Genomic DNA, 19,529 nt, shown 5'->3' with positions numbered 1-19,529 from the left:
CTGAAATTATCATATTATAGTAGGACAATCATACTCATATAGGGTGCCATTGCAAGGTCAATAGCAGACACTGGGTACCACAAGAACGGACGTCATATGTGTCACACTTCCCATACTGAGATAACATATTCTGTCATTAGACACGTGCTTCCTAATCACTAACACATACACAACGTCACGACAAGAATTCAAATTACACACTTTAGATATCTGACAACATAGCGTATGACCAAACATGCTAGCGTGTTCAAATCAGCTTTCCCAAGTCATTGCTCATTTACAAATGATTTTACCTTTTCAACTCGCTGGGGAGCTTTTAACAGTTGAGAACATACATTGTGTCCAGCTCTTCGCAAATGGCCTCATTATGCAATGATTAATATATACTACTCAATATGTGCTAAGGAGCACGCCTCTGACTACAGATTTAACTTGGTGCTTAGCAAGTGTTCGATTGTAACATTGAAAGCCTAATATCAATAACAAAGTACGCGTTTATCTGTGTCATCACAAGGGTTCACTTCTACACTTCTATTACTTTTTTTCACCTAAGCTGCGAAGAATTGTGACTCGTGGCCGAGTCATGATCCGCTAACAACTGGTTCGAATTCCAAATCTGCCTTATTTCCATGCAACTTGTTAATAGATGTCATCAGAGTGATAACTTATAAAAACAAATGTCTCTACCGGCCATCCATCACGTCAGTTGACACAACCTCGTTATGAGTGAGTGAGTGAGTTTGGTTTTACGCCGCTTTTACAAATATTCCAGCAATATCACGGCGGGGAACACCAGAAATTGGCTTCACACATTGTACCGATGTGGGGAATCGAACCCGGGTCTTCGGCGTGACGAGCGGGAGCTTTAACCACTGGGCTACCCCATCGCCCCACCTCGTTACGACGTTGCTGTCTTGAGGGTAGCCAAGAAGGTAAAGCTTTCGCTCGTCACGCCGAAGGGTCGGGTTCGATTCCCCACGCAGGTACAATATGTAACGGTTTCTGGTGTCCCCGTCTTAATGTTGCTGGAACATTACTAAAAGCGGATTAAAACCATACTCATTCATTGTTACAGTGTTCATAATGAATTGCAATAAAGTTAACTATTTTGTGAATTGTAATAAAAACCTGCAGCAACTTGCAATAAGTGTATTTGTGTGAGTTGTAATAATCCATACATAAATTCCTTTGCAATTGTTCAAGGAAACAAACGTGAGTATGTGTGACTAAGTTACTTGGAAATCAAAACCCGGACACTGAAAACATTTTAGTCATTGCTTAAAGAATCATTACCATAAATACATATTCATATTCTTAAAGGAAGCTATGAACATTCACCTCGTGTACGATGACACAGTTTCGTGTTTTTGTGCGACGAGAAATAACTCAAGAAATACTTTCCTATACATGTACTTGAATAGACTTTGTTTTAGGCCGTTCATCCGTGCTGTCTGAACTATGACTTGGCACTTTGTAGTTCCATCCTTCATTGTCCATAGGGGGCGGTGGGGTAGACATGCTGAAGACCCGGGTTCGATTCTCTACATGGGTACAATGTGTGAAGCCCATTTCTGGTGTCCCCCGCCGTGATATTGCTGGAATATTGCTAAAAGCGGCGTAAAGCCATACTCACTCACTCACTCACTTATTGTCCATAGATTTATTATCATGTTTGCTCTGCATCATCCGTGTGATGTGTTCCAGATGCGCAGTGTACGTCTTCATAACTGGTGTTTTCTAATGGCTGGTCCATGTTTGGGTGGAAATGACTTGGATTTGTTTGTTTCTGATAGCACGATGGTGGTCGAAACTGGCCATATAACACTAAAATTGGAAATTCTTTTAATCTGAACAAAAGAAATTGTTTTAGGTTAATTTTACATTTTGCCGTAGTTGATTACACTTTAAGCCAATCCTTATAGCAGTTTATAGCACCTATATGAATAGACTCAATGACTGCTTTTATCTTGAAAGTCCTCGAAATGGGCATTAAACGGTCGTCTTTTTCACTCATTGGTTGTAATCAATAACGTGACATAAAATGAGTAACATTGGCATATCGAAATCTTCATCTGTTAAATTAATAAATGACAGTAACTATATGTATTTTCCAGGATAAGTGTTCACTATTTGTTGTAAGAGGCCGACAGTCACGGGAATTATCTGTAGACACGAAGACGATACATCATCAACGAGAACGTCTCAGGTTGACGTCAGCCATTCCTTTCTGATGTTGAGAAATTGTCCCTTGCACGTATGGCATTTGCTGATAATAAACAGCGACTCAGGAACACCTCCAAAAAGAGGAGCATGGTAAAAGTTGAAAGTCCATACTCCTTATGTTGCCCATTTTGACTTATTCGCATACTCAGGTCGGTTCCAGTTGGGAAAAGCATGTCTTTGTACATTCCCCTTTGATTTGTGATTTGTACTGTGACTATGTGTCCCAGTCCACCCAGCTGTGAATGGGTACCTCGTTAGGATGAGAAAGCCACAATAACTCGGTGCGCCTAGTGGCTGCAAGAGTTGTATACTCCCCAGGGAGTTGAGATTGATAATGCGATGTGCCGCTGAGATTGACATCCAATGATCGAGGGAAAAAATACCAGCGCCTTGAACATGCACTAATTGTATGGATATGTGCGCTATATAAATATCCTATAATAACTTATCACACTGAAGAATGCACCGATTAACAGACAGTGATGACTGACTGACTGAGTTTGGTTTTACGCCGCTTTTAGCAATATTCCAGCAACATCACGGCGGGGGACACCAGAAATGGGCTTCACACATCGTACCAATGTGGGGATTCGAACCCGGGTCTATGGCGTGACGAACCAACGCTTTAACCACTAGGCTACCCCACTGCCCCAAACAGTGACGAACACCTGTCCTTATTTAATACTTTCTCAATGTGGTCATTGATTACACAGCATGGAAAAGATTGAGATTTATTTATAGTTAGCTATATCAAGTTAGTATTTAATCATTGACAATGTATTCAATGTCCGATTTCGAAATAGCCTAGTTGCACTTTTTCAATTTCTTTTCATAAGAGATAACATATAATAATAATAATAATAATAATAATAATAATAATAATTGAATTTTACCCAAATATTGGGATTCTCTTTGGTTTTCAACCTACATTCACTCACCAACTAATAAGCAATAAAATTGATCTCATTAATTTCACTGGCTACATCTCTGAGTTCACTGCAAATAATTCTATCTTAGTCTCCATTCGTCAGCAATTTTCTCAAGCCCGTATACCGTAAGTACCTATATTCTCTGGCATGTTGGTCTTTTGAATCCATGCCTTAAAATCTTCCCTAATATTTTTTTCTCAAAAATGTGGGACATTGTTCGTTATTGAAGTGTTTACAGTTGATAGGTTTTAATACATTTTCATTGTAAATTATTTACTAGTCACGATATGGTGCAAACCTGCCGTTGTGGCCATACTTTTAAAGTACTCACTCACTATCTAAAGGTCTGGTTCCACTTTGATAAGATAGGTCAGTGTCGGGACAAACACACGTCACACACCTGTACATTGTGCCGCCATGAAGTGTCTCGTTCTCCTCGGGCTCGTGCTTATAATAGCAGGTACGTTTAGTCTTTTCACTTGTTCTCCACCTAAAACGGCACATCATCAGCTGGCAGCAACATACAGGAACCCTAAACTACAACATTGAGGCAGCCCTCCAACAGGTCAAACACCCCAGATAGAAACTGACCAACATATGGAACCACAAAACATACACTATTGAGCCAACTCAATATTTACCGGGTTAGGGTTAGGTTTAGGGTTGGGTTAGGTTTGGGTTCCATAATCGATATGGTGTAATTTATTTTATTTCAGAGACCATGACGCACCTTCCTTGGCACAAATTATACCCCTTGGTACTAGGGCTACGGGAGAAATGATATATAGAGAGTTTCAACCGATTGTGTTTTCGTGTCATAACTTTGCAACAGGAATACAATTTGCATTATAACTTTGCCAGGGGTTTGCCGAGTGGAAAACATGTTTGTTTCTTTTGAATAGCTGACGTATATTAAAATACGGAAACACTCATGGACAATGCAAACATTATTATAGTCCGTTTGGCTCAAAAGCGGACCGATGAATTGCAATCTAACTCGAAAACTAATAAACATAAAATATTCAATGAAACGCTGATCATAATCAAAACATCAGACCAACTCTGTAATTTGTTTGCAGAATTTATGTTCTAAAATTAAAAAAGTTGTTTAACAAACTATCATTAAAATTTTGACACGGTTCACTATTTGTTAACGAGGTAGGAGTGCAGAGAAAGGGACAGCCAGGTGTTAGAGAAGCAAGTGCCGACAACGTTATTGATTCATTAACCTGTGCTGTGCCGTCTCCATCCTTTCTCGCGCTCCTGGCTGTCCCTTTCTCTGCACTCCTCCCTCGTAACAAATAGTGAACTGTGTCGATATTTTAATGTATGTTTAGGACATAAATTCTGCAAAAACCTCACAGAGTTGGTCTGAGGTTTTGATTATGATCAGTGTTTCATTGAGTATTTTATGTTTATTAGTTTTCGAGTTAGATTGCAATTCATCGGTCCGCTTTTGAGCCAAACGGACTAGAGATAAAAGCTAAAACGTCACCAAAGCAACTTGAGAAGAGCCGTGGGAAAATAACGTCTGAGTGAATCGCCCCTTGTGTTATAATTAGAATGCCCGATCGTGACCTGAAGCTTATCGGACTGATTATTTTATATTCGTAATATATGTCATTATGCTACTCGGATGAAGTGGAGCCGCCTCCGTGGTGTAGTGGTTAGAGCGTCCGCCCGGAGAGCGGAAGGTCGCGGGTTCGATCCCCGACCGCGTCATACCAAAAGACGTTAAAATATGGTACTTGTTGGTCCCTGCCTGGCGCTCGCCATTAATGGGTACAACAAGGACTGATCGGCTCGGAGTCAGTATAATGTGTCTGAATGGGGTGTTCATGCTTCACTGCGGCATGGTAGCACTATAAAACCAGCTTCAGTCTGGGCTAGTACAAGCAGGCGCACATACACATACACACGCATGCACGTCGTCATATGAGCGAAATATTCTCCAGCGCGACGATAAACCCAATTTCACCTCACCATCACCTCGGATGAAGTGAAAAGGACACCGATTCATTGATAGTTTACAGTTTATGTATCGAGTTGTATGTGCTAATGCACTATGGGTAATCTTTGACTCACGTCATCGTAACGTAGAACGATGCCCATGATGTTGATCACTGGATTGTCAGGTCCAGACTCGATTATTTACAGGCCGACGCCATATAGTTGGAATATTGCTGAATGCAGAGTTAACCAAATATGGGTATAGTCAGGAAACAGATCGTATGTTTCCATGGTAAATTTGTGATGACCGACTCCAAGAAACAGATGGACTCAGTCATCTTAGGCGCCTTCTGTGGAGAGTTGCGTCTCTTGGCCACGCCAGAAGCCTATGACTGTGTGTTCGATTCAGTTTCCGTTTATAGATTTGACAGAACCAGATATCTTCCCCATCCTCGTGGTGACCGCCTTCATCATAAAGGGCTTTCCTCCAGCATTCCCCGATTTGACACCAATACTGTTAAAAGTGGTGTTATGTGACCAAAGAATTGAACATCGGATATGCATTTATATGACATAGCAAAAGGTCTCCATTCGCTCTGAACAACGGTGTATTAAATTTTACTCCTTGCAAGTGTCTTATATGTTCAAAATTATGTGAAGGGTTCGTATGCAAATATTAGTTAACCAGAGGCCATTTTCTTACAGAGTTCACTGCTCTTGCCTGTGACTGTTCAGGATGCCCAACAGGGGGCGTGTGTGTAGGCCCCAGCGGAATGTCGCAGAAGTTCTGTGTCTGCGTGGACGATAAGATCCTTGGAGTAAGATCTATCGCAAAGCACCTTTCAAAGTATCTAGCTGGCAAAAAGGTTTGCGAAACGTTGCTTTTCTCCTAACTGAAAACAAATGAACAGATTATGAAGTGTACTTTTCTCTGCTGACAGAATCATCTACATAACACTTTGAAATCAACGGCTGGGGCTAGACCAGAGACACAGACAAATCAAAATTTGATACTTCCCCATTGTTTGTACACACTGAATTAGGAGTGAGTGAGTGACTTTAGCTTTACGCTGCTTTTTAGCAATATTTAAGCAATATCACGACGGGGGACGCAAGAATGGGCTTGGCGCATTGTACCATGTAAAGGGATTCGAACCTGGGTCTTCAGCGTGACGAGCGGACGCTTTCGCCACTTGGCTACCCTGCCGCCTCTCTAAATTATGAAAAATCTGGTTATAGCCAAGAATACATAAAGAGAGGATTACAACAGTGCCCGAAGTTCTTGGAAGGTGAATTAGCCTAGTAGTTCAGCACGCGCCGATGACCCAGGTTTGATCCCATATATGACTTCAATATTTGGAGCACATTTCTGCAGTCACCCGCCATGAAATTGCTAGAATATTTGCTAAATGCAACGTAAAAACATACTCACTCACTATATGTTCTCACACAATTGTCATTACCGGGAAGTGTATATTATAACATGGGGAACGAAAACAATCGCTTCATTGATATTGTCAAGCCAAGATACAATGGAAAACCTACGTACATCCTGCCCATACCTCTGCATGTCTGTTTATGTGGTAGGACATCCAGGTGGTTGAATCGTTCAGTAGTCAAACCAAGGACCCTGATCCCTACATGTGAACAATCATTTCTGGTCGCCCCAGCCTTGATGTTACTGGAAGTTTGCTAAAAGCGGCGTAAAACAATATTATTTACTCTGCTTGATTTGAACATTTCTTATCTCAATATTCCAACATTTATCTCCGTTTCCAGTAATAAGGTGAGCTACATTTAACTAAGGTAAATCTATTCGGAACTCATATCAAAATCTAAAAGCATGATGAGCTTCAAATTACTGGTTTTATTGTTTACAACAAAACAATGTTTTCCTGATTTGATATGAAGACGTAACTACGACAGTTTCTTGTTTGCCCAGGGCCACGGGTCCAAGCCCCATCTCCGGCAGCCACTCCGAGTCAACAGGAAGAAGGTCAAGCCCACAAATCTCCACAGGAAAAGGCCAAGGTCGCCAGGCTCCACAGGAAGAAGGGAGCCAAGAGAGTTTAGACCACGTGACATGGACGATCTCTAGTAAACTTCAGCATCGATGAAAAGTGTTTCTGTTATTTGTTACCAATCATAAAAGAACCAAAGTATTTTGCTTGTGCGTGCGGGGTGGTGGGTTAGCCTAGTGATTAAAGTATTCGCCCGTCACACCGAAGACCCGTGTTCGATTCCCGACATGGGTTCTGTGTGTGAAACCCATTTCCGGTGTCCTAAGCTAAATCCCAATCATAAAAGACGCAAAGCGCTTTACTTAGACCAAAATGGCAACTTCAGTCTAGCATGGATACAATGATGTTTACCACGCGCATGTGTATATTGTTCCAACAAGCCAAAAATATAATCACGTCAAGTTTGGGATTTACTTAAGTTGGTTGGTTAGTTTGTTGTTCGACGCTAGCTATATGGCTACGGTCTGTAAATAATCGAGTCTGGACCAGTGGTGTGTTGCTGCTGAGTGAGTGAGTGAGTGGGTGAATAATTGAGTATCGACCAGACAATCCAGTGATCAGCATCACGAGCATCGATCTACGCAATTGGGAACCGATGACATGTGTCAACCAAGTCATCGAGTCTGACCACCCGATCCGTCAATCTCATGTTACGACAAGCATGGGTTGCTGAAGACCAATTCTAATCCGGATCTTACGGGTAGGATTTACTTACGAACTTAGTGTAATTGTCTTTAGCGTATATGGAAGTATAAACGCAAAATCCGTGTGCACACGTTGCATGAATCTCACCGCTGTACATCGGTTTGTTTGTTTCATGCAAAGTGTTATACCCCCACAAGGTCAAGACGCATTTCATAAATTCTGATATACATATATAAATCAATCTGCAACAATAACCTCGACATGTTTGTTTAAAGCGATGTGGAACGGTGAGATCATGCAAAGTGTTATACCTCCACCAGGTCAAAACGTATTTCATACATTCTGATATATACTAGGCACATACAGAAACTGTGCATACAAAAAAATTTAAATCTAAATTTATCAAACCTGTGTAGACACATAAGGATTTAAACTCAGAGATTAGTGACATGTATCCAACATGCATGCACGTGCCATGTTCTGTGACGTCAGTGGGTTCGTCCTTGAGACGTGCAATACGTTGTTGCACGTGCATTCCGGGAAAGAGAAACAGAGCAAATGAATGCCACACAATACTGTCACTTTGGAAAGGTCAACCCCTGCCCTTGCGCTCGTTCAAAAAATTAAACGGCTATTTAAACGCATAGCATGCCAAGGCCCACGTCTGCACATCGTCATGAGGCCATTGGCATGGTCCGTGGGGGAATGTCTCAACGACAAGTGGCTGCACATTTCCACTGCCACCGGAACACCATTTCTGCACTGGTGAGACGCTACCAGAACACAAATGACGTCATCGATCGGCCACGTTCTGGACGTCCACGTGTAACAACGCCAAGACAGGACAGATGGATAAGGGTGACCCATCTGCGCCACAGGTTTCAGACTGCAGTGATGACTGCCCGAACCATCCCAGGACTTCGCCGTATCCACCCCAACACAGTTCGACAACGTTTACGTCATCACGGGATCAGACCACGACGGCCCGCCATACGGCCTATCCTGACACAACGTCATCGACAAGCTCGCCGAATGTGGTGCCGAAATCATGTCCCCAGACCCTTGTTTTGGTGGAGAAATGTTGTTTTTACAGATGAGTCCAGGTTTAACATTTCCGATAGTGATGGACGTCAACGTGCCTATAGACGCGTGGGAGAACGTTATGCACAGGCCTGTGTCTTGGAGAGGAATCGCTTGGGTGGTGGTTCCGTGATGATTTGGGGTGGAATAACAGCACGCCAAAGAACTCCTTTGGTGATTGTTCAGGGCAACTTAACTGGTGTGGGCTGCAGGGATCAGATTCTTCAACCTGTGGCAATTCCTTTTCTGCAACGTCATGGCCCTGGGTTAACATTCCAACAGGACAATGCCCGCCCTCATACGGCAAGGGTTTCTATGGATTTCGTGCAACACCTAAACGTTGACTTATGTTTGGGACGAGATGGATCGACGTCTACGCCGTCTTCCTCATCCGCCAGATAACGTCCTTGACCTTGCAACAGAACTTGGCGTGACATCCCACAAGCCTTCCTTGCACGTTTGATAGGCTCTATGCGTCGTCGATGCACTGCTGTTCTCAATGCCGATGGTGGACATACCCGTTATTGAGCTTGTGACATGGTCGTTTGACCCTTGTCCCGCTTGTGGACTCGTGACGTCATTGTGATTGACTTTTCAGTTGAAATTCTCCCGACTTGTTATGGTCTCATGATCCCTCCATTAAGGTTTATATGTACCTTTGACATTGTTATCGTACTTATCAACTCGGATAATATTTTGACAATGCACAGTTTCTTTATGTGGCTGGTATACATATCAATCTTTAACAATACCTTCGACATTTGTTTCAAGAGGCCGACATTCATGTGAAGTGTCTGGAGACACGAGAATGTTTTTTGTTGGTGTGAGCCATGTCTTGAAGATTTTCAGCCTGTCATGTCCTTTCCTCGTCCACCGTTTTCAAAGGTGTCTTCAGTCCGAGGGTCATTATACCTACGTCATAGATATGTTGTTTAATATCGTTTTGGTTCCTCTATAAGGTCGTCATTGGAACTGATTGCCCCTGAGCCAAAATAGCAAATATGTCATTTGCTGATATTGAACAGCGACTCAGGAACACCTACAAAAAGATGAGCATGGTAAAGATTGAAATTCCACACTAATCTTCTTGTTGCCAATCATGTGTAGCAGCGTCAATACCTGCGCTTACCTGTTTTGAAGCAATTGCGGCTGCATGTCTGTTCCAGCCGGGACAAGCATTCCTTTGTACATTCCTCCTTGTTTTATCAAACGGAAGAATGCACAGTGTAACAAACAGTAAGGAACACCTGTCTAAACCAAATACTTTCTCAAGTTGGCCATAGATAACGCAATTCAGTTCTGACCAGTTTTAAGCAGTTGGGTTCACGCTGTTTTACTACAATGCATCGATGTTTATCACAATTTATGCCGTTATCTATTTTACACGAATATAGGGGACTTGATCTTGTTGATTTCACCGTTTACATCACTGGCTTCACTGCAAATAATTCTAATTATATATTTCTGTCAGCAGTTGTTTCCATCCCCGATCCCGAAAGTCCCTATAGTCTCTTGTATGTTGGTCTTTTTTGTCCCGCCTATACCGTCAACACGTCACAATTTCATACTGAAAAACCAAACATCCAGAAACTCTCCGCACTGTGGCTAATTTCTTAAAAAGGATTTGACAAAATCCAACACGCAGTTACAATGAATATATGATAAGGATGAAAAACACTACATTCCTTCGAAAACGTAAAATTTATACTACCTCGCCCATGGGTCTATTTTTGCCCATAATTCATGTTTTGGGGGTTGTAAATGAATGAAAGTATGCTTATAACTTATTTAAACTTATTTCTTGGCGCTATTAAAATATCTCGCCAACGGGCGAAAATGATTGGCCCAATAGCGAGAACAGTTACTTCTATTCCAATTCAAAACATTTGAGTACTAAATGGCAGTGAGTGTTCATAGTCATGATAAAACCCTCGCCCACTATGTACAGGCCTAACATGGTCCCTCGTCGTGGTAATTGACCTTCAATTGTTGTCGATCTATACCCTATTTCTATATTGTGTTGTCACTTAACAGTTTACTATTTTATATGCTCCCTAACTAGTTTTAAATAAAATGTGATGTACTATAGTCTATTTGCAGTGAAAACGTACCGGTGAATTTCATTGTAAACAAAAAAGTAAATCGATTAAAGCGAAATTAAGATTGCAAATCCTCATAATTTTACCTTGCCAATTGAACATTTAAATCTCAGAATTTTATTCAACTTAGGATAAAAGTTGTTTAACAAACGATCATAGTTTCAAATCGCTATTATTGGTTTGTATTACAAGGGGGTATGCACATTAGATGAAACACCGAGAACAAGTAGGGCTGGTCTAAGTTAACGCTCATCACGTACAGCACGTGCATTTGTTTCACTGTTCCATCTACTGCGCTTATCCCCTTGTAATACAAACCAATAATAGCGATTTGAATCTATGATCGTTTGTTAAACAACTTTTATCCTAAGTTGAATAAACTTCTGAGATTTAAATGTTCATTTGGCAAGGTAAAATTATGAGGATTCGCAATCTTAATTTCCCTTAATTTGATTTACTTTTTTGTTTAAAGTGAAATACATCGGTAAGTTTTCACTGCAAACAGACTATAGTTGTTGTACTGTCCTTTGGCGACAGGATTTTATAACCTTTAAATATATTTCATACTTGTTTATTGCTGTATAAGGTTCTCTCGTCACGATATGGCTCAAATACTGCCGATGTGACGATAAATTTTAACTCTATCACTCTACAGGTCTAAATGGTTCCACTTTGATAAGATAGTTCAGTGTCGTCGCAAACACACACAACAGAGCTGTATATTGTGCCGACACGATACGGGTGAAGTTGCGGATGTGACTGTAATTTTTAAAACTCTTGGCCACCACCTACAGGACCACGGGGTACTAGTTTCATAAGATAGTTCAGTGTTAGTGCAAACACACCTCATCCGTCTTTCCGCATTCTTACGAAATCTCTGGAACGTATTCGCCCACCACCTACAGGACCACGTGGTACCAGACTGTGGCATGGCATATCAGTGGGCTTGCAGTTGGCTATCTTAAATCCGGACTTGTACAAGAACAAACACACGTCACACACCTGTGCATTGTGCCGCCATGAAGTGTCTCGTTCTCCTCTGTCTTGTGCTTATAATAGCAGGTACGTTTTGCTTTTTTCACTTGTTCTACACCTAAAAGCTTACATAATTAGTTTGCAGCTACTGTGCAGGATCAACATATAGGATCATTGACAAATACCAAAGGAACTCATCCCCTGACATATCTCACGATTGAATGAGCCCTTATCTTAACCCGTGAAGGTCCGGGTTAGAATTGATCTTCAGCAACCAATGCTTGTCGTAAGCGGCGACTAACGCGATCGAGTGGTCAGGCTCGCTGACTGGGTTGACACGTCATCGTATCCCTGTTGCGTAGATCGATGTTCATGCTGTTGGATTGTCTGGTCCAGACTCGATCAGTTACTGCCATATAGCTGGAATATTGCCAAGTGCGGCGTAAAACTAAAGTCACTCACTTAACCTTTGGAGCATATCTTGGACATGATCGGTCGTAGTGTGCAACAAAGGGATCCTCCTGTACAGAACCTGACCCAATTGGAAGCTGCTTTACATGAGGAATGGCGTAGACTGCCCCTCCAGAGGATCAGGAGACTGACAGGGGGCATGAGGAGGAGAGTTACGTGGACGTTACACTCGGTATTGAGACAACGCTCCAACGGCTTCCTTAAGTAGCTCCTCAAATGAAGTTAAAGAACATCCGAATCATCGATATTTTACAGTTTATGTGTTGTATGAAGTTGCATGTGATAATATGCTGTGAGTTATCAGGAAACAGATTGTGTACTTTTCCATGGCATATTTGTCATGACCGACTCCAATAATAAGATGGACACACGTGGTCTGGTCGTCAAAGGTACCACATTTTGCTGTGGAGAGCTGCGTCTCCTGGCTACTCCAGAAGCCCATGGTTGTGGGTCCGAACCAGTTTACGTTTCTAAGTTTGTCAACACCAGATATCGTGTCCGTGCTTGTGGGTTTCACCAAAGTTTTGAGCTTCTGAGACCTGCATCACTTAGGGCTATCCTTCCACATGCTGTGATTTCACTGGAATACTGTCAAAAGCGGCGTAAAACTCCACGAATATATGAATTGTGAATTAAACGCTGGACATTTAGACAATAACTAACGAGTGACGGGGAATGACAGATTATCTTTCCCCAGTTATATTAATTGCGTAATTCTCGAGCCTTGGCAAGAGAATTACATAAGTAATATAACGAGGGAAGGATAATGTGTTATTCTCCGTCACGAGTTGGTAGTTGCGGGGGATATAGAAACGAGTTCCGTCCGTCCGTGCTTCCGTGCGTGCGTCCGTCATACTTTGTCCGAAGCATATCGCCTAAACAATTCGTGATAACTTAACCAAACTTAGACCCAGATATGTATTTTATTTTTTGCGGTTTCAATGGAAGCATGACTTAAGGCTGTGACTATGAGGATATCATCTTGACCGGAGCACATCTTCCAAACTATACATACTAGCTTCATCAAACCTGGTACATATGTCAAGCATGATCCATAGATGTGCCTTTTGGGGTTTAGACCCAGATATGAATTATATTTTTTGCGGTTTCCATGGAAACGTGACTTAGGCTGTGGCTATGAGGATGTCATCTTTTAGGAGCAGATCTCCTAAACTATACATGCTAGCTATATCAAACTTGGTACACATATCAAACATGGTCTATAGATGTGCCATTTGATGGTTAGACCCAGATACGAATTCTATTTTTAGCGGTTTCGTGGAAACGTGACTTAGGCTGTGACTATGAGGATGTCATCTTGGTGCATTTCCATGGCAACAAGTTAGGCTTCAACTGAATTTGGTGGTAGTGTTCCTTTCTGGAGCAGATCTTAAAAAACCTTTCAATACTCTCCTTCCACTTTGCTATATACACTCCAAAACATTTGACATAATCATAACTAGTAGACATATTCATAAAGAGTATTTTGCCGTTGCGGGGGATATTGATGACTTCGTCTTCTTGTTGTGTTTATTACCCATATCAGTTTTCGATCTTAAAAAACGCTAAAATGAAAACAGCAAAAAAGGAAACCCGCGATGTTGGGAATCCCCATATGGAAGCCTCCCAAAACGCAGACCCGTTAAAACAACACTTGTTATGGTTGGTTGCATCTGGGATTAGTAGGCTGTACCCTTGATTAAGAAAAATGGTATCACCCATGTAACGAGCTTTGGCAATGTAACAAGTGCTCCTTTCTTTCATCAATATTTATTTAATCAATAATATTTAAAAGTTGTTACAAGTGAAATTTCATTTATACACTATACGACATTTCATCAGTCACAATCTTCCTCACAACAATCATTCTTACTTCATCAGTCACAACCTTCCCCACAATCATTTTTAGTTCATCAGTCACAATCTTCCTCACAGCAATGTCAATCTATACATAGGAGAAGTTAGTTGATTGTTTTAAGGTTTGAATGTTTGAATAAGATTCGTTGGAGGAGTCGAACTATCTGATCCTCTAAACACAGCTTCTACTCATCAAATGTATCAAAAGCAGATTAAAGAATGGAGCAGTGTTTTCAGACAATGTTGTTGTTGTGCACTATTACTGAGTGACTTAACATAGCGGTAATCCCTTTTGGAAGGGGAGTGGACCGGGCCATTCATTAATTAGGGATGACCAGCATGGCCCAATTAATTAGTGTGCTTTTTGTATCTGCATTTTGCGAGGTCTGCGTTTTGGAGGTCTGCGTTATGGGAGTAAACCCCCCATGGATATGGGGATACGCGTTGATTGGCTGTTTTATTTTCTGAAACAGCCAATCAACGTTCAGAAAAAAGCGAACCTCCCTCGGGACTTACAGGAAAAATACTACCCTGTGTCCTCCTTCCCATATGGGTAATAAGCATGTATATGACATGCAAATGCTCACCATTATGTAAGGATTCATATCAGAATATCAGTTAACCAGAGGCCATTTTCTTTTTTTACAGAGTTCTCTGCTCTTGCCTGTGACTGTTCGATATGCCCACCAACTAAGGGAGTGTGTGTAGGCCCCATCGGAAAGGAGCAATGTGTCTGCGTGGGCGACTTGCCCACAGGTGGAGGCACAGTTGGAAAAAGATCTATTGCAAAGCATTTTTCAAAGTACCTTGCTGGCAAGAAGGTTTGTAAAACGTTGAGTTTCTCCTTACTAAAAACAACTACAGACATTCTGTCAGCAGAGAAGTACGCCTTGTATACTGTAAGCCATTAAAAACGCAATTTGACATTCATACTTTCTTTACTCACACCAATTTCAACATATATAAACCTAACTGGCAGATATGTTTTAAGTGAACATCTGTGAATAATTTCATCTGAAAATGTCCAGTCAACAACAACATCAGTGACTCAACAACGTCTTGCTGTTGCCAAGATTGGCCCCATTTGCTGCCCATCGCTGTCTGGCAAGTCTGTGGCGATGCAATAAGGTTGGACCACGGTACGGGTGACGACACCGGATGTTGAAGGCAGCAAGGCGTCCTTGCACCTTTTGGGCGCTGAAATGACGTTGACTTGTCCCAATTGTCCTCCTTGCCTCATCATCAGCTGTTTGGAACCGATTTCGCAAGTGTGAAACTCGGATATTGCGGTTTTGTCGAGCTGTTATCACAGGTGGTGCACCAGGTCGCGGACGATCAGCAACACTTCCGGTAGCCCGAAAACGTTGTCTGAGTCGACTTACAGTGGATGGATGCACATTAAAGTGCCTGGCAATCATCACATCTGAAGCACCTCGGTGACCATACCGATAACCTGATTCCTTTCGTCTTGTGTCAAGTGTGGCATTTTCTCAAAGTGATAGAGTTCCACAATTCCTTGTGCTTTTACAGGGACTGGGTGCAGGTAATGCATGTGCACAACGTGTTTCATGAATGTGGTTGTGTTTACGAGAAATGTCAAAGATTCAGTTTTAAGTATCAAAGTTCATGTGAGAGGAATGCTCCGGGACTCGAACTGGGCCAGAATAACAGCCTTTTATCCCTACATCCTCTGTATCGCAGGCAAAAATCTTCAATAGAACTTTTGTGAGTTTCAGGACAACAAATACCAATTGCGTTTTTAATGGCTTACAGTATACAAGGCGTACTTCTCTGCTGACAGAATCATCCACATACCACTGAGATCAACTCCTGGGGTTAAACCAGTCACCCAGAGAAATCAAAATTTGCTATTTGTTTGTTTAGTTTGACCTGATCAAGTGAATACTAATGCTTTGCGTGACCGTGTCAAAACTGGGTGGGTCTATTATTGTGAAGTTCATTGTCAACATGTCCGAACAGCCGAGACGAGGTCGCCGTTAACATTCTCTACTCCCCTATTTAATGAGGTTAACTCGACCTGCCGTTTGTGCCATTTGACCTCCTGGGTCATGCATATGTAGAGTAGCTCAGGTCAAGCTGAACAAGCTGTAGTGTTGTACATTCTAAATCATGGATATTCTGGTTCTATCCAAGGATACATAGTGAGGGGATAGGAAGAGTGTCCGATGTTCTTGGGATGGTGGGGTAGACATTATGAGATTCAATGTTTCAAGCACCTTTCTGCAGTCACCCGTTGCCATATTGCTAGAATATTGCTACTCACTATATACGTTCTTACCCAATTATCATAACTGGGAGTGTATAATAATAGGGGGATCGGAAGCCATGTCTTCATTGATGTTTTCATGTCAAAATACAATGGACAACTAAACTAAACCTGCCCATATACCTCCGCATGTCTTTATAAGAGGAAGGACAACCAAGTGGTTAAAGCGTTCAGTAGTCAAACCAAAGACCCTGATCCCCACATGTGAACAATGTGTGAAGATCATTTCTTGATGTTACTTTAATTTTGTTAAAAGCGGCGAGAAAAGATGCTTTCTCTGCGTGTTTATCTTAATATTCCAACATTTATCTCCGTTTCTATAGATAAATAAGGTGAGTTACATTTAACTAAGGTAAATCTATTCGGAACTCGTATCAAAATCTAAAAGCATGAGTTGCAATGTTTAAAGGAACTAGTGTTATGTTTTATAACTTAACAAATTTTACCTGATTTGATATGAAGACTTCACTTCTCGTTTGCCCAGGGCCACAGATCCAAGCTCCATCTCCGGCAGCCAATCAGAGTCCACAGGAAGAAGGCCAAGGTCGCCAGGCTCCACAGGAAGAAGGGAGCCAAGAGAGTTTAGACCACGTGACATGGGCTATCTCCAGTAAACTTCAGCATCGTTGAAACGGGTTCCTGTTATTTATTTCCAAATCATACTAGACGCAAAGCACTTTACTTAGACCAAAATGGCAACTTCAGTCTAGCATGGTTACAATGCTGTTAACCACGCGCATGTGTATTGTTCCAACAAGCCAACAATATAATCACGTCAAGTTTGGGATCACACCATCAAAGGAATCTGGTACGCCTTACGGTCGCAATCAGCACCCGATTTTATAGGAACGGATTTACTTAAGTAATAATTTACGTTTGCGTTTATGGAACAGCTGCACCTCCAAAAGTTTAACTGTATAAATTCTTATATATAAATCAATCTACAGCAATCACTTCACAGAGTTCTTATTAAATAATTTACATATTTTGAGAAAATGGGAGTATATGAGATGGATTAAATGTTGCTTTCAACAACTTTCAAGTTATACCACAGTATCAGGGGGCGGTGGGGTAGCCTAGTGGTTAAAGCGGTGGGGTAGCCTAGTGGTTAAAGCGGTGGGGTAGCCTAGTGGTTAAAGCGTTCGCTCATCACGCGGAAGACCCGAGTTAGATTCCCCAGCATGGGTAAAATATGTGAAGCCCATTTCTGGTGTCTCCCATCGTGATACTGCTGAGATATTTCTTAGAGCAATGTAAAACCGAACTCACTCACTCACTCACTCACAGTAACAGCTAGGGGTGGTGTGTGTGTGTGTGTGGAGACGGAGACGTAAGGCAGATCTCTGACGGTGAACTACGAGCATGTATGATTATAATACAATAACACTGGCCCAAAGAAAAAAACAAAACAACAGTAGCATGTCAACAAATATGTATATTTAAATGATGGGTTCAGCTAGTAAATGAAAATCAGTTTATGCCACCTTGGAGCATAACCAATTGTCTCTGAAACAAGACATAATTTAAGGGTCCGTGTTATTTCTTAACAAGGCATTACTTGATGGACAACCAACAAGCTCCAGATAAATATACACAAAATCTTACATTTATACAACAATATCATACACAGATTATTATGTCTGGTTACACAATGTTCAATGTATTCATGCACCATCTCAAAACTGCCGTTGCTATAGTTACCGTTGCCATAGATACATGGGAACACTGCAAACAGATTAAAATACTACTGCATAGCCCTTTTTACCTCAGTGACGTTGCTTTCATTCAAGGATCATCAAGAAATGACAGAAAAGACTGAAAATATTTTTGTGATGCTGACCAGAGTTTTGTTCAGGATGGACTTTCTATTTCCCACATCTAAGGTCAAGAAGGTGGAGTTTTGGGGTGATAGTATAAATAGTGAAACAACCAAAACCACATTATATTGATAACCCAACTGATCTAATATCAACTGGAATTAAAAAATTCATGCTTGAAAATTTAGGCAACATCTATACATCTTCCAAGGCAAGGGAGTTAACAGTTTTACTGGCTGCTATGGTCCAGGATCACCTGGATGTTAGTCAGTTACCTCCCTTGCCTCAGGAACTCAGTATCTTTCACACAACTTCACACAGATTAAAAAGGGGCAAAATATGACACATATTTTCTGATGCATATTTTGATAGAAATTTGTTGAAGTCAACCAGTACATAAGCCCCTAAACAGTTTGCTTGAACAATAAATGAAAGAATGCCCCTCAAAGAAGGATATACATGAAAGGTTTGAAAGCTTAACCATAGACCACAAACTGATATTTGTATGCACCAGAATATCTGCCATGTGTCCCTCAATCAAGTCATCTCACAATCTTCCAGGATCCTAGCACTGCAGACAAAAAGTTGTGAAAATATATAATTTTGATTGAAATTCAAAATGAGCCCCAGAGAGATTGAAGTTCAGAACCTGAACCTGAGGAAAATATATGCTAGCTTCATATGGGGCTTTTGCATGAAAGAAGGTGCTAGGTAGGAGCAAACACCAGTAATAATAAGGTTCAGGAAAAGAGAGACAAAATGTTAGCCCAGTACCTGGTTTAAGTGTATGCTATGCTAAGAGAATTACTATCATCCTAAATCGTCAGGGACCGTTCATAATGTATGGCTGCCGCTGTGTGTGTGTGTGTGTGTGTGTGTGTGTGTGTGTGTGTGTGTGTGTGTGTTGTGTGTGTGTGATGATGAATTTTATGGAGAAGCATTTACAATGTGAATGCCCCCCCCGTAACATTTATGTACAAAGTAAGTGACCCCCCTCTGCATGTCATGTACAAAATCAATGACCCCCTCCCCATCCATACTTTTAAACATAATTTTACAATATTTTTATGTACAAAATTGCTGACCCGTTACGTGTACAAAATTGATGACCACCCCTTCCCCTCCCAGAAAAAATGGGTGACCCCCCTTAAAATCATCAACCCCTTAAAATCATC

General features: G+C 41.4%; 1 protein-coding gene across 3 annotated transcripts; it reads left to right on the top strand.

The window, feature by feature from the left end:
- Positions 1–3,457: 3,457 nt before the first annotated feature.
- On the top strand, positions 3,458–17,165 carry LOC124282905. 3 transcript variants are annotated; one of them, XM_046718949.1, is made up of 4 exons: positions 3,458–3,612; positions 5,808–5,968; positions 7,045–7,121; positions 17,069–17,165. In XM_046718949.1, the coding sequence occupies exons 1-4, from the start codon at positions 3,570–3,572 to the stop codon at positions 17,121–17,123; spliced, it is 336 nt and encodes a 111-aa protein (XP_046574905.1). In that variant the 5' UTR covers positions 3,458–3,569; the 3' UTR covers positions 17,124–17,165. The 3 variants fall into 3 exon arrangements, with proteins under 3 accessions (XP_046574905.1, XP_046574904.1, XP_046574907.1); XM_046718948.1 differs by lacking the exon at positions 17,069–17,165 and having other exon boundaries at positions 3,459–3,612; positions 7,045–7,217; XM_046718951.1 differs by lacking the exons at positions 3,458–3,612; positions 5,808–5,968; positions 7,045–7,121 and adding exons at positions 11,852–12,009; positions 14,899–15,071 and having other exon boundaries at positions 17,022–17,165.
- The last annotated feature ends 2,364 nt before the right edge of the window (positions 17,166–19,529 follow it).

This window comes from Haliotis rubra, unplaced genomic scaffold (genome assembly GCF_003918875.1).
Source record: "Haliotis rubra isolate DU_JTF1 unplaced genomic scaffold, ASM391887v1 Scf306, whole genome shotgun sequence".
Classification (NCBI taxonomy): domain Eukaryota; kingdom Metazoa; phylum Mollusca; class Gastropoda; order Lepetellida; family Haliotidae; genus Haliotis; species Haliotis rubra.
The sequence above is the reverse complement of the archived record's forward strand: the minus strand, read 5'-3'. Positions and strand labels throughout refer to the sequence as shown.